This window comes from Heterocephalus glaber, unplaced genomic scaffold, assembly GCF_053883595.1.
Source record: "Heterocephalus glaber isolate CG9 unplaced genomic scaffold, H.glaber_assembly_v1.0 deba00001687, whole genome shotgun sequence".
NCBI classification, from domain to species: domain Eukaryota; kingdom Metazoa; phylum Chordata; class Mammalia; order Rodentia; family Bathyergidae; genus Heterocephalus; species Heterocephalus glaber.
This window is the reverse complement of record NW_028258412.1, coordinates 13966358-13982498: the sequence shown is the minus strand read 5'-3', so window position 1 is coordinate 13982498 and position 16141 is coordinate 13966358. Positions and strand designations below refer to the sequence as shown.

The following is a 16141-nucleotide window of genomic DNA, read 5'->3' as shown; positions in this document are numbered from 1 at the left end:
TCTAGTTTCTATTCTCCAGTTTGAGCCCAAGGAGTTCTACGTTTTTGTCAACTGTTTGCCACTTTTAAGTTTTTTTTGTTGTGATTTTGTTTTGGTTTGGTTTTTATTATTGTTGCTGCTGCTGCTACTACTACTTTGTTCAGAATTTGGGTTATTTGTACCCAAAGCATTGATCTAAATGAACATTTGTGTGTTCATTTGTGAATGCATTTATTCATTCTGGGATGAGAGAAGAGAGTGATGATGTTTTCTCCTGTTAGGGGGTGGACCCCCTAGGAAGGAGCTTTGTTCATTGAGCAGGGGCATCTGGATGAATATGACACATCCAATACAGAGGGAGCAGAAATTGATTCCCCTCAGAAACAGGACAGAGACCTCCAAAGGGTGGGCTGAGTGTGTAAGCCCAAGGCGAGAAGAAAGAAGAGGCAGCCCTCACTGGGAAGAAACAAATTTGTCAAATATGAATTTTCATGAGCTTTTGTGTCATGGTGTGAGATATGAATCTGTCTCTCTGCTTCCCCACAGATCTTTAATAAAATATCAATGGTCCCATAGTACATCAGGTTCCAGACCTTTAGGTTGGTCAGATTCAAAGTCCATTTGGGGGCAGGGAAGAGAAGCTGTCTAGACCCAGAACAACATTCATGGCAAAGCAGCCATGATATATTGAAGACATGTGCAGCCCAAAGTTGGCAAGGAGACAGGAAAAGGATGAAGAGAACTTCTACCAAATGCAGAACGAAAAATAAGTGCTACAGGGGAGCACACTAAAGTGCCCCTATATATTCCCACCCCTTGCAGTTGAAAAAGTGAAAAGGGAGTCTAGAAAAAAACCCAGACTGTTGAGCCTGCAGACCATTAGTGCTAAATGGCAGTTGTTTGTGTGATAGCAAGAGGCGTTTAGGACACTCATCACTATCAAAGGCACCAGAAAGTCTTGCAGCCAACGAGTCTGGTTAAGACAGCAAAGGCTGGAAAGGGAGTATGGGACTGTGGTATCTTTTGAAAATGTTTTTTAAAATTTAATCAACACAGGGTCAGGGATTTAGCTCAGTGGCACTGTACCTGCCTCACAAGTGCAAGGTCCTGAGTTCGATCTCTGGTACCAAAAAACAAAAAAAAAAAAGAAAAGAAAGTTAATCGATACAATAATGGCACATATTTATGGCACACAATGACTATATGTAATGTGTAATGGTCAGATCAGAGTAGTTCTATAGTAGTATATCCATTACCTCAGCACTTATCACTTCGTTATGTTGGAAAGAGTTAAAAATCTTCTCCACCAGCTGTGTTAAAATATGCAATCGGTTGTAACCAACCTACTGTGCACTGAACATTAGAAATCATCCCTCCCACCTAGCTGCACACCTGTTTCTGTGTCCATGTTGTCTTTGCAAAAAGTCATAAACATAATGTTTAGAGTCCGAATGATTAAAATTCCTGCTTCAGGCCTTCAAAGGGTATATGGGTTTTTAATTTTTCCATGACAGTCCCAAGAGCTTCCACAAATTCTGCCTTCCAGCCTGAGTCCAGTGGTTCTCACAGTTTGATGTCCCTAGTGACACTAGCAAGCTGACAGCCTTTCCCTGGGATAAAAGAAGGGAATGAATTCATGGCTCTGTTGTGCAGGACCTATGCTAACATTAATAGGCCAAAAATAAAACCCATGCTGGGGAAGGAGGATGATATTAAGATGCTCCCCTGCCTGTTTAAATGGTTCAGGTAGAACATTCTACTTACTCGGGTAGAATTCTTAATCCACCATCAGAGAACACAATTCTCCCTTCTCTGATCCATGTTTCAGTGGGCAAGACATGGTTTATTTAAAGTTCAATAAATGTAAATATGCATGAGATCGCTCCTCTTTCATAGACATTGGTCTGGTTAATGTCTTATCTGGTAGATTCTATGAGCTATACAATGCTGGCTATTAAAATAAAGCTGCAGGCCATTATTACAATGTACCCACCAAAAGTGAGTGTGGAAGGGTGTTTAAAAAAGCAAGACAGGGTGACAGCCAAGAGCACAAGCCCTGAGGTCAGTCAAAACTTGGATTCAAGGTCTTGCTTCCACTGCACGACTGTTTCACTTTGGATAACTCCTTATGCTTCCCTGAGCCTCCTTTATCTCCACCCTGAGCTTGTTATCAGGATTACATGAAAAGAGGCTCAGCACTGAATCAGCATATAAGACCTGTTCCGTAATTATTCACTATTATTATGCTACACAGTAAAGTGAATTTGATCTTTCTGGGCCTCCATTACCTAAACTCTTTAAATTTGTCCCTAAAATAAATCTTCATTGTCATAAAGGCTAGAAAGCTACCACATCTAAGAGCTCTGCTTCTGTAACTACAATGTGAACCCCCACAAGTATAACACCACAAGTACTCATTTATAAATCCTTTTTCAACCAAGTATTTGATCTTGGGCCTTATAAAAGTAAATGGAATTATTTTTGCGCTACTCCTTCTTCCATGATCTAAGACCAGAGAATACTTTTCTATTAGACAAAAGTTTTAAGTCAGGTACACTGTGCAGGAAAAAAGAAAATTAGGCACGTCCCAGAAGATTCCTGCCTGCAAGCAGTCTTCCCACTGTGCTCAGTGACCTCATTTTTCAGCTGCAGATTCAGCTGAAAAGGTGAAAAGAATGGTGGGTGGAATTTGTTTTATTATTGTGGTTGGGAAGAGACATAAACCCAGAGATCGAGGAATAGTGTAAAAGCTCGGTTAATTTCTACATTATTCTAAACCACTGGGAGAGAGAGTTGAGCCATTAAGATGGGACACAGCAATGTATTTTCTTGTAGGTTTCCTTTTTTCAGCTCTAAAACTGAAGAGAGTACCTGGAAAGGGAAATCAGGGGACCTAGATTTCTGGTCCTCTATTTTAGTTAATTCTGTGATCCTAGAATTGTTCTCCAATTTAGTATGTGTACTCCCGAAGCGAGCACTAGAATTGTTCTCTAATACCCAGGAAGAAGATAAATTCCCCACTTGTGTGCCAGCATTGTCTCCTCTGGTTTCTAGCTCATTCCCCACACTACGCCAGAATGATCTTTTCCAAATATAAATTGCTGATAGCAGAGCACCTTTGGTAGATTTCCTCCACAAAGACAAAAATCTGAGCAGGGACCACAAGGCCCTGGATGATCTTGCTCTTGGCTTACCTCTCCAGCCCCTGCTTATGGCCCTCCTCTTGCAACTTCTGCTCCATCCACACTGTCTTATGTTCCTACTCATGACAATACCCTCTACTGCAGGGCCTTTGTGCATGCTATTCCATTCAAATAGAAGGTCTTTCCTTCCTCCGTTTGCCTAGTTAATTCCCATTCCACCTTCAGCCAGTATCTACTTCTGTTCCCATTACTATTGCCATGAACAACCACTCCAAAACGTATTAACTCAAGACCATGAACACCTTTCTCTCACAAATCTGCAATTGGAGGAGAAGGATTAGCTCTACTCCATATCGCAGCATATGGAGCAGCTCAAAGGCTCTATTTCCAAGCAGTTCATCGTGTTGGTGGCTATTAGGTGTGAGGTCTGTTCCTCTCCCTGTGGGCATCTTCATGGGCTGCCAGCTTCCTCTCAGCATGGCAACTGGAAGCTAGGAGCCAGCCTCCCAAGACATAGGGAGGAGAAGCTGCCTGTCCCTGGAGCCTGGTATGTTGTCATTTCTCACATGTCCCATTGGGTCAGCCTGTCACAGAACCTAGAAGCAAGAGAAAGTGAACACAGACTCACCTCTAAATTGCAAGACTATCAGAGATGTGGGGAGACATGTTTCAAATTGTCACAGCTTCCTCAAAGAAGCTTTTCCTGGGTTCCTTTTCAAGCCAACTCCTCACTTCGGGCTGTCAAAGCACTGTCTACTTTCTCTCCATTCTTGCCCCAAGTGTGTGCATGATTGTGCCTGTCTCACCCTCTCGACTCTAAGCTTCAGGAAAGGGGGCTGCATTGGTCTCATTCATTGCCACATCTTCCACCCCCAACACAGAGAAGATGCTTGGTAACTATTGGTACAAGTGACTGAATCAGAGAACTCATCAACAAGTCCGTGATGAAGTTTCTCAGACTGGTGCTCGGAAGTGAAAAGGCCTTTGGCCTTTGGAAAACAGGCAGAGGCATGAATGAGGAAAGGAAGTGAGGAGTAGGGAACCAGGAGTCACTGAGGCTGGGGCGCATTCATTCTGCAAAATGGGGAGTGAGCTTCAGTCCTTGGATCCAGCTGAGCCTCAGCAGTGGTAACTAGAGCCTACAAGATTTTAAGAGCCAAAGCTTTTCAATTTTTACATAAAATCTATCAATTTTAAAATATAAACTTCACGTGCACACAAGAAGCTAATTAAATATGTCTGTGGGCTGAATTCTGCCTCCTATATGCCCTGTAATGCAGGCATGCCCCCCCCAAAACTTATTTTCTATAACTGAAATGGTCTGTCACTTAAGTAAGGTATTAAGTATCTGCCCTTAGAATACACTTGAAAATATTTCTTGTCTGGTTTCTTTAAGAAAACATTTCCAACCCTTAGTATGGTATCCCAGTATACCACACAAGTTACCTATTTATCTTGTTTATTCTCTTCACTCCTCCAGTAGGATATGCTCAACAAGGGAAGGGGTTGTTACTGTGCTCTGTTCCCAAACTGAATCCAAAACCCTCATCCCTTGAGTTGGAATTATTGCCTGACATGTGGTAGGTGCCCAGTAATATCTTCCTGGCAAGAGAAGAAGGTGCGTAAAGCTGTGGTGTGGTTCAAGTATAAAGTATCCCCCCAAAAGTCTCAGGTACTGAGGACTTGATCCCCAGTGCAGCAGTGTTCGGAGGTGGGGCCCAGAGAGGTGATTGGTTCATGCAGGATAAATCAATTGTTGAGTTGGTGGCTGAATAGTCTCTAAGGGTGTGGGGCCCAGTTGGAGGAAGTAGGTCACTGGGCTCATGCCTTTGAAGGGTATACCTCATCCCTGGTGTCTTCCTCTCTGGGTTTTTCCTTCTCACTCTGCTTCTTGGCTGCCAGGAGGTGAGCAGCTTTCCTCCACCATGATGTTTTTGCCTTAGAGCCATTCACTATGGACTGAAGCACTCTGCAACTGTGAGTCAAAATAAGTCTTCCTTCCTTTAATTGTGTATGTTAAGCATTTGGTCCTAGCAACAGAAAGCTGACAAATACAAATTGCTACTTACCATTCACTCTGTCCCCATCTTTCTGCTTTTCCTTCAGCACCTATGATGAGCAAAAGAAATTGGGAGCTGGCCCGTTCATTCCGATGTACAGCTGCATCCTTTTGCCCTTGCTGCCTGAGGCTCACGTGTAAGCTGTCTCACCTCCTGTCCATCTGCCTTGCTAGCTTATAAATGGAAGTTGAGTTCAAATAACTCCACAAGCTAACGTGCTGGGAGCTGTTGAGCTGGTCCTTTGTCCTCTTCAAAGGACTTGGAGCCTGAAGCTGACAAAGCTATGCAGTGTATAAAAAATAACAGAAAGTAAACATGGTGCTTTAGACCTAGGTAGCAAATCAGCTGGGACTGAATTGGCCCATTCCTTACCAAGCCAGACACTCTGATATCAAATATGTTGTAAGGCCTGATAAAATCTGTCTATAACCCTTGCCAGGCGTGTGCCAGACTGTCTCAGCCAAAGCTTGGGGGATGTGATTTTGCCTCAAGACTCCAGGAGCTTTTTTCCTGAGAAGCTTCTGTGGTCTGATGCCCCAGGACACGAGCTCCTTGCTGCACAGTATACAGAGGCTAATCAGTTCTCTGAAGAACATTCTTGCTTTCTAAAACCTTGACATCTTGTTCCTCTTGTGTCTCTTCCGAAGAATTACAACTCCAATTTTTTTTTTTCCTTTTCCACTCGTTAGCACTTTTCAGCTGAAAGCTTTTAGGTGTAAGCTTTTGACTTTTGGGCAGGGTTTCTCCAATTCAGCACTATTGGCACCTTGGAACCAATAATTCTTTGTCATGAGGGTTGTCCTGTGTGTTGCAGAGTGCTTAGCATCTGTGGCCTCTAGGTACCAGTAGCTCCACTCCCCCAAACTGTGACAACCAAAAAGATCTCTAGACATGGCTGAATGTCCCTTAGGTGCAAAATTATTCCCCTTAACCACACAGTGAGAATCACTTCTTTAGGGCAATAACTTCCTTGAGGCCAATAATGCAATGGATTCTAGACTTCTCCATCGGCTCATTTGTCAGGTGATCATTAGACTGCCCGTGGTGGTCATAGTCATATGGCCACTGCTGACCCCTCTCTAGACATTATCTCATTCAGTCTTCTCAGCAGCCCTAGATACCTTTGGGCAGGTGTTTTATTATCCCTTCTCTGCAGATGAGGAAGCAGAGGCTCAGAAAGGTCTACTTAGCTGTCCATTTGGACAAAGCTCAGTGTTGCTTTGCAGTTGGGAGCCAAGTCTCCCACACATGAAGAGAAAAATCACTCCAAAATGAAATCGTAAGACCAGATCAGATGGCAAGCAAAGAAGAGCATCAATAAGAGCACTGAGTCTATAAGTAGAAGATGCAGCCATCACAAACCCCATCATCATCATTATCATCAGCAGCACATACAGGACACCTCCTCATTCCCTTCTAATAGTCCAGGCTGTGATGAACCCCACTGCATAGCACTTTCCTCCTACTTCTCTTTGATTGATATTGTGATTGGTTTCTTGGTAGACCTATTTGTTCAGGGTCCTCCCAACTGGGAGCCTAAGCTTGATGTTCTGAAAACATCCCCTTGCAAAACTAGGCCTTGTCATTTCTCTTAATGTTCCTGCGAAATATTGGCACTATTCCCTGCCTCTCTCCTGGGTAAGCCCTCTGAAATCAGAGAGTTTCACTGTCATCTGAATCATCTGAGGATGGGGTTGGGGGATGCCTGAGAAATGAATATTCCTTCCCCAGTCTATTCACTTATTCTGAATACAATGAAACTTAAATCAGCTATGGGGATTTATGGGGACTGTGGGGAAAACCAAAGCCCAGAGAGGGCAGGACTTGCAAAGGTCTCATAACAGGACTCTTGATCTTGTGACTCCTAAGTCAGATCTTTACACCAGGTGTATTAGTCAGCTTTTCCATCACTAAACTCAATACCCAACTCTCACAACTTAAAGGAGAGGTTTAATGTGGCTCATGGTTCAAGGAATTCAGTCCATGATCAACTGGGTCCAAGGCAGAAATATCAGTGTGGAAGGACATGGCAGAGGAAAGTAGAGAGGCAAGCCAGGAAGCCAGGCTTATGGCAGCCAGGAAGTAGAGAGACAAGGGAGGAGCTGGGGACAAGAATACACCCTTCCAGGTCACATTCCGAGTGATCTGCCTCTTTTGGCCAGGCCCCGCCTCCTAACAACACATTCAGCTATGAACTTATAAGTAGATCACTGAGTATAGTGTCCTTGTGATCCAATCACCTTTCCAAAGCCCCACCTCTGAACATATGAGAGACTTTGGGGGGACATTCTAGATCTAAACCATAACAGTAGGCTATTATTGTTATTGTCATTATTACAGTGGATGTTGTTATTACTTGTTATGTCCTTAAAGGGCCAGACAGTAAATATTTTAGGCTTTACAAACCAAAGTAAAATACTTAACTTTGCCATTGTAACATAAAAGCTACAGTGATGGATTGTATTGGGTGTGTTCCAATAAAGCTTTATTGGTAAAAACAGATGGTAGGCCCACTGGCTGTAGCCTGACAACCCCTGCCCTAGACTGAAGACTGTCCTTTCTTCTCCTTGGCTATACAAAGGCTTTGGCCTCATTTGATGACTGGATCAGTTACATATTGCTGTATTACAAACCGGTTTAACTGGAGTGGCTTAAAACAGCAACCGTGCATTACTGCTTCCAAGTGTCTTGGTTGGCTGGGTGGTTCTGCTGATCCAGGCTGGCCTGGCTGCTCCTGACTGAGTTTACTTATATGTGTCCAACCAGCTGATGCATGAGCTGGAGGTTGGCTGATCTAGGATGGTCTCTGGGCTTTGGACTGAGAATAGATATAGTGGTCCTTCTGCCACATTCCACTGGCCAACTAAGTCATCAGACCAGCCCAGGTACAAGAAGTAGGAAAAAAACCCATCTCTTGATAGGGGAGAGCAGCAAAGTCACCTTGCAAAGTGTGCAAAACAGAGAGGGATACAGGATGGGGAGTGCATTTTTATAATCAGTCTACCCAAGGGCATCAGGATAGGCCCTGTCTGATCAGTTATAGAACTATCAATTGTCACATGAAATGTGAACTAGAGCCTTGTCAGCCCTTCCATCCCAGTATGACTGATCCCCAAACTGGCCAGTAATTCTGAATAGAGCTAAGTGTGGTGGTTCATGCCTGAAATCCCAGCACTCTGGGAGGCTGAGGCAGGAGGATCTAAAGCTTACACTCAGCCTGGGAAACTTAGCAAGACCCTGTCTCAAAATTTAAAATTAAACAAAAAAATTAAAGGACTGGGGTTGTAGCTTAGTGCAAAGATGCTGGGTTCAATCTCCAGTACTGCAAATAATACTGATGATAATAATAATTCTGAATGGACTGTGTCAGGATCAATTCTTTAAAAATGGGAAGAGATGCCGTATGCAACGAAGACCCTGGCCCTTGCTTCCCCTCTGGGGTGACGTGGCTGTCCCCCTGAGTCTTTTGTGAGCAGCTATGCAGGAAAAGCATTGTTTGCAACCTGTGTCCAGATTTGCTCTTGGCCATCAGCGTGGCATGCTTGGCACGGCTTTGTACACAGTATCTTTGCTCTTCAGTACAAGAAAAGAACGCTGTTCTCTTCACAGGGATGTTTTCACCCACTGCTGAGTTCTGGTTGGCACAGCAGCTTCAGTAGTGAGGCTGCTCACACATGCTGACCACTAGCGCTCACGCTGAGTTCTGAGCTCCAGCACTGCAGAAGCAGGCCTTGTGCATCCGTCTTCTGTGTTTGCACCTCATCTGCCCTGCATTTAAGCAAATCAACACTTTCTATAGTGTGCTGTGACCTGGCACATGGATGGCTGTTATGAGAAAGGACTGATTTCATTAAGCATATTTCTGAGGACTTTTTTCCCCTTCAGTCATTTTTCACTACAGATCAGATGAATGATCACTGGGTTTCAAACTTTTTAGAAACAGAGAAAAAGGTTCAGACCCACTTTGGATGAAACTTGATGAAAAGGGAAGTCTCTGCCCCAGCACAAGAGCCAATGTTAACATTGAAGTCAGAGCACAAATTTGAGAGCCAAACTGCCTGGACTCTGATTCCAACTCGACCAATTGCTGGCTTTTGTGGACCAGTTTCGTGACTCTATACCTCAGTTTCCTTATCTGAAAAATGAGGATAATCTTGGTAACTTCACAGGGATTTTTAAGGATGAATTTAGTTCAAGGATGTTGAGTGTTTAAAACAGTGTCCAGCAGAGTAAGCACTGTTATTGCTGTTATTGTTACTATCCATCACCTCAGCGGTTGTACCTGTAAGAATCGTGACCCCAAGTTACCAACTCAGGACAACGTCAGCTGTGAACCAGTTCATCCCTACCATCTTCCGTGCAGCAACCAGAAATGCAGAGAGCCCAGTCTCTGCCTGGGGCACATAGCTGGAGGGGAAGGATGGGCTGAGACTCTGTAGCTTGTAGGTCCATGGGCTGGAGGGACAAAAAAAACAGGTAGTCATAACAGATCTGAGACCTGAAGTGTGGGGACAAGAGGACACGTTGCAGGGATGGGAATGCTAAGTAGGTCCTTGAAGAGAGCCTAACCCAGACCTAGGGCACTCCAGGAGGGCTTCCGGTTGGAAGTGATGTCTGAGCTGCTGCCTGGTCACTGAAATCCAGGAGGGAGGAGGAATGGGAATATAGATCAAGAGCAGAGAACAGAGCTACACACTTCACCCACCCTCCCCCTAACCTTGAGGTACTACGATTACCACCACTTTTTGGATGAGAAAACTGAGACTCCAGGCAGTTAAGTAATTTGGCCAGGGCCACATATACCTAGTCGATGGCAAAGCTAAAATTTTAACGCAGGCAGTGTGCTGAGCTTGAGCAACTGAGAGGGCTCGTCCTGGGATGCACGTGGGAGAAATGGAAGCCAGAGAGATGGCCAGGGCCTCGAGTGTGACGGTGCATTCAGTACCAGCGTGAGTGACTTAGACAAAGACTTGGGAGCTGGAAGTGCAAGAAGCAGGTGCTGTGAGGGTTGGTTGCTCCCAAGGCCTCTCTCGTTGGCTTGCAGACAGCTGCCTTCGCCCACGTCCTCACATGGGCTTTCTCCTGCCTGGAGTCTCCATGTATCCAGATTTCCTCATCATATAAAGACACCAGTCACTGAATTGAGGCCACCTTAATACTTCATTTTAACGAATCACTCCTATTTTGTGGTACTGAGGATTGAACTCAGGGCCTTTGTACTGAGCTACATCCCCCAGGTTTTTGTTTGTTGTTTTTTTTTTTTGAGACAGGGTCTTGCTATGTTCCTAAGTTGCCCACACTGTTCTCTAACTTGTAACCCTATCTCTTTAAAGTTCTGTCTCCAAATAGTCACACTTGGATGTATTGGGGTTAGGACTTCAACATGAGAATTTTAAAGGTCCACAACTGAGCCCATGACAGATGGTTTGGGGAGTTTGAAGATATTGATCAAGGGAAGAAGAGGGTCAGATTTGCACCTATTCATGTCACTAATGGCCACAAACCCCCGGTCCCCACCAGCCAACCCGAAACCAAGTAGACCACATCTCAACAACTGACTCCTCTGCTTCTCCCCTGCCCCACCCTATGTTTGCCAAAGCCCAGGTCTACATGGGCTCTGTGTACTGAAACAAAAGAGGGGCCCATGTGCCCAGAGCCACCAAGACTGTTTACCTATTGGTTTCCAGGTGACCTTAAGGGGGAAGCAAGCAATAATAATGAGAAGACCTGGAGCTTACAGGAACTTCAAACTAGAAGTAAGGGAATAGTAGGTGCTTACTAAATAATTGGTAGAAGGAAATTAGTTTGCTTCTCTCCAGACATCCAGGGGTCGGTGGGGAGAGCTGTTGACCATCAGTTTTCTCTTGGGGGTTTAACAGGAACCCTAGGTCAGTTCTATCCTTGGGCCTAGTGCCTAGGGCTTACTGGAAACAGGGAAGGACAATTCCTGCTACGGTGAGCATCAGCCCCAGGAACCCTGGGGAGCACTGGTCAAGGTGGGATTCAGTTTTAGCCTAGAACAATTACATAGCTCGGTAATGGAGGCATTTGTATATGATCATGAGAGGGGAAATCATAGGAGGATGAGGCCGCCCAGGACTCCAGCTTGCTTCCAGGAAAAACACAGGCAGCAGGTTAAGTCTCTCCTGACCTTGCTGTCAGAGTGACCACCACACTGGCTTCATCAGCACTTGGTCCTTTGAAAGCAGTCTCTGGAGCTAATCAGACTTCAGTTCAAATCCTCACTAAGCCCAACTGTGTGACCTCAGGTAACTCCTTCACCTCTCTGAGCCTCGGATCCAGAGGAGGTGAGGGAAAAAGAGAAGGTGGGAATAGTAACCTCCTTATACGGGTTTGAGAGCATTAAATGAGATATTTGGACACCATCTCTGTCAGCAGCGAGCTGTGTGACATTCAGCATATTAATTGACCTCTCAGCTCCTCATTTCTACTCCTATAAAATGTGAATAGTAATTCATAATCCAGTAAGTTTGTGGGCAATCAAATAATATGGAAAATGCACATTAGTCAATGCCTGGTTCATTGTAGAGATTTAATACAGGTGTCCAAGAAATTAGAAAATGCAGATTAGTTACATTTTTATCAGTGTTTTAGTTATATTTACAGGTAATATGTTTAATGTGTTTTTCTTCAATATCCAGCTGCATTTTAAGACAAAGTTCTTAAACATTTAAAGCAAAGGGTCCAGTTATTAATCTGAAAAAAATACAGTTAATACACTGGTTAATACACTGTGTCTCCAGATTTTCTTGCACACTTAGTTTATTTTCTGTTTGTCAAATCAACAATCTAACACTCAGAGGATATTAATTCTTTTCAATTTTCTCATTTGTCTGAGTCAGGACCTGCAGCCGGTGGACCCCTCCGTTATCCCCCCCTACTACACACACAAACTCCCAGGGACTGGTGTAGAATCATTTTGTTTCAAATTGAAGCTCTGCTACCTGCTGGCCCAGAGCCTGGAACAGCTCCCCTTAGTCCCCAGAGCCTAGAGTCCTCATCTGCAAAGTGGGGCTAACGGAAACCCCACTGGCCCGTTGAGAAAGGGCTAATTTCGTGGTGTGTCCAAAATACGGGTGCCGAGGGTGGTGCCGGCTTTCTGACAGCGTGACTACTGCCTGTATTGCTGTTATTTTGAAGAATGCTCTTCCAACAGGACCCCTCTGTGTTCCCTCCCTCTGTCTTTACAGTGAACCCCTCTTTCGCCAACTGTGCGCTCTCCACTGGCTTCTGGAGGCCCTGACCATCGACCACACCCACCACATCATGAAGCCGGTGATCACCTGCTTCAGTACCAAGTATGGCTCTGCAGGCCCTCCCCTGACCCTTAACTAACAATAGCCTGGGGGGTAGGAAAGAGACGCCTACCCATTGGTCCTCTCCCGCTGCCACTTTTCTAAATGGCTGCTTTATGAGTTCTGTATGATTCAAACAGGCCTGAGCTGGAACCAGGTCTACAGACCCATGACAGCCATTAGCATGCTGTGCCTTTCCCTCAAGCGTCTCTTCCCAGCCCTGCATCCAGTGACATCACATTGGTAGCTTGAAATCAGTCAGCTGCAGGGGGAGCATTTATACCTCAGAAATGGGCCAGCTGTACCAGCACACCATGAACCCACAGCTTGATTTCTCTTCTACCCCTTTCATGGCCTGTGTCTCCCCAAAGATATTTTGTTTTGTTTTCTCCTCTTTTTTTCCTCCTTCTACTTCTCTCTTTTATTCTTCTCTTTCTCTTTGTTATGTTTTTCTACTTTTTCTCACAGGTTTGGTTTTTTTTTTTTTTGGTGTGTTTTTTTCTGCTGTGTTTTAATGTAGATTGGAGAATATTTCTCCTCCTCTTGGACCCAAAAGAGTAGTTAGGATTTGAGATCCTGAAATGGTTGGGGTTCCCCAGGCAGGAGCTCCAGAGCATGTCACTTAAGAAAAGAAAAGTGTGAGGAGCATCACCACGGCGGGAGGGCTCATGCAAAAGCTTTTAGGCTGCTGTCCCTGGAACTGATTGCACACACAATGCACAACAGAGAACAGACACACATATCCAGGTGTTGCTTCTTTAGGAAGTCAAGTTGCCTGCAAAAATGACTCTCCCCTAAAAAGGACAGAACCCTGACTTGAGGAGTTGGATTTGCACCATGAAAACTACCGGCTGAGTTAAATAAAATAGTTCCCCACCCCCAGCCTCATGGTAACTATCCCCACCGATAGCCCCCAAAATGCTGCTACTGGAACCCTAGCACAGCCCTGCCTTCTAACTGAAGTCAACTTTCCTTTTTGAAAAGTCTAAGTCTTAATTAACTCCTTCCTACAGAGGACATTTAACCATCCATCCCCCCCATTTCATCTCATGTACCAGGGCTCTGATCAACTGACTTGACGTGCAATCATAAATGCAACTCATGCATCTACTGACAGAGTAGTGACTTTTATTTATTTGGTGGTTTTGGTTAGGATGAATTTTAAAGCAAAAGTTTCCTTTGATACAGTGACTTGCAACTATTTTTCAAGCAATAGTAATCTCTTTTAAAAATAGAAATCCTAAATGAAGCTTCTGTATGAAGATTTTTTTTCTAAATGGAACTTCTGTATGAAGCAAAAAGTTTGGAAGGCCTGGGAAACCTGGGGTTCTTCCAGCTTGCTCACAGCCCCACATGGCACCCTAGTTATTTCCAAAATATCTTTGAGGCTCCCAGAATTTCTTTGAAAACCACCAACTTAAAACATGTCCCATGCACTGTTTATTTTTCTTTAAAGCAAAACTACTTGTGAATCCATTTTACTCTTATGAAAATTTTACAAAATTTCACAAGTCTATAAAGCATGGAAGTTTTTATTCCCTCCTTGAAATCCCCTTCTTAGAGAAAACAAACCCCTTTTAAAGCTTTAAGGTATATCAACTCCAAATCTTTCTAATACTATCCCCTTATAAATATGTAATGGCACACTGTATTTTTAACAGGAATGGGGTCACATTCTGCATATTTTTCTCTACATGATTTTCCTCCTTTTACAATGACTCGTGGGTATTTTTCAGTGCTGGTACATGCAAAGTTTCCACATTCTTTTAAGAGAAAACACAATGGGTATTCTGTTCTATGGCCAGAACATAATTCAGATAATCATTTATCTACTGCCAGACACTGAGGCCATTCTCAAAATTTTGACTCTTCAAGAAGTATTTTGTGGGACATCCTTATACACATTTTTTATGCCCAGTTGCAATTATTTCCTTTAAGTAAAGTCTGAGAAATAGAAAGCACAAGGTCAAAGTAACATCTAATTTATTTTCACAGTTGATTGCTTAGATCCTGAGTCCCTGAGCCAGTTGACTTCTGATAGCTCTTCCTGTCCCTGAGAAAGCCACCAGCAGCAACTTTTGCCTCCAAAGTATGGGCACTCATCCTCCCAGACCAAGGAAAGAACATCATATAGAATTTAGATTGAGGAGAGAAAAAAAAGATCATCTTTATTTCCTTTGGTCGGTTTTTTAAAATGTGCACAGAATGTGACCCCCTCAAAAATTGTTAACTGCCATAACAACAAAGAAAGTACTGGTCGCACTAAGAGTACCAAATGTTCTACCATAACTTGTAAGGGCAGAATCCATCAGCTATCACAGGATGCGCACCTTCAAGATCAGAACCAGAACCAGACCTGGCCAGTCCCGAGAGAAAACTGTGGTCCCAGGAGATTCCCATAGGACGTCAGAGTATTTGTTGAGATTTGGTTTATTCCAGTGGAACATTTCCTCCTGAGGAGGATTTTTAGCTGGGGATCAGTGTTGCACTGGTAGCAGTCAGTTCTCAGGGGGCTGGAGAGCCATGATTTGAAACAGTGCAGCCGTCCACAGCGTAAATAAATACCCCACACCCCCACACACACTGAGGCTGATTTCAAATTTACCAACTCGATGTCACTGAACTTGGAATTAGGAAAGGATGCATATCAATCCTTGACAGTCAGTTTGAGCCAGTTGCAGCATACCACCATTTAGGGTTCATTTTTAAGTCATTATTATTATTAATGGGGGGTAAGTTCCCTTGAAAGTGTCAGAAAACATCTTTTAAGTTAGAAAGAAAGCAGAAGAATGGCTTTTTTTTCGTGTTTAATTCCTGTTTATGATATTTCACCCTTATGTTATAGTGTGAATTTCCCCAAATCTTCAAATATACTTTTAAAAATCTCACATGGGTTCCACTGGCCAAAAGTGAGAGTTTGGGCATCTGATAGACCTAGGTATGAGTCCAGGGCTGCCACTTACTAGCTGTGTGACCTCAGACAAGTCACTCGCCATCCCTGCAGATGTTTGATCACCTATCAAATGGGTCCCTGCTTCAGAAGAGTTATTATAAGGACTAACCAAGATAACGTATGGAAAGAGTTTAGTCTAAAGTCTGAGAACCCAGTGAGTGTTCACTAAAGGGGGTAGGCTTGTGATTATCAGTGCCTTTAAAATTTCAGGATAGAAGCTGGGCGTGGTGGCACACACCTGTAATCCCAGCACTAGGGAGGCTGAGGCAGGAGGAGTCCTGTGAGTTCAAGGCCAGCCTGAACTACATATCAAGATCCTGTCTTTAAAAAATAAAAAAATTCAGGGTAGAAAAGAAACTTTTGAGCAGAATTTTATCAATAGGCAAGATCCACAGTCACTGGTGTTGGACCAACAGACAGGGATAAAAGGCTACCCTAGCCAACTGAAAACTAATTGCAAAGAGAAAGAATCCAGGAAATGACCTCAACAAGGACAAACTAAATCTCCAGTTCCCCTGACTGTGCTTATTTGAGTTTCCACCATCAAGCAGTCAGCCTCTCTTGTTACTGACACATTTTGAGACTTAAATGCTGGACCCCAATACCCATACCCATACACATTTCCTGATCCTGGGTGACCTGCGGCTTCCAGAGGCTTCATTTTCATCAGGCAAAATGACAGCAATAGAT

General features: G+C 43.9%; 1 protein-coding gene across 2 annotated transcripts in view; it reads left to right on the top strand.

Moving 5' to 3' along the window:
* Nucleotides 1-16141, top strand: part of Ccdc60 (coiled-coil domain containing 60) — a 203485-nt gene that overhangs the window by 151331 nt on the left and 36013 nt on the right. Inside the window, exons 4-5 of one of the 2 annotated variants that reach the window (XM_087198003.1) lie at nucleotides 5229-5318; nucleotides 12394-12501. In XM_087198003.1, coding sequence (XP_087054129.1) covers nucleotides 5229-5318; nucleotides 12394-12501 — 198 coding nt within the window. The remainder of the gene's footprint in view (nucleotides 1-5228; nucleotides 5319-12393; nucleotides 12502-16141) is intronic. The other variant, XM_087198004.1, reaches the window with a different exon arrangement.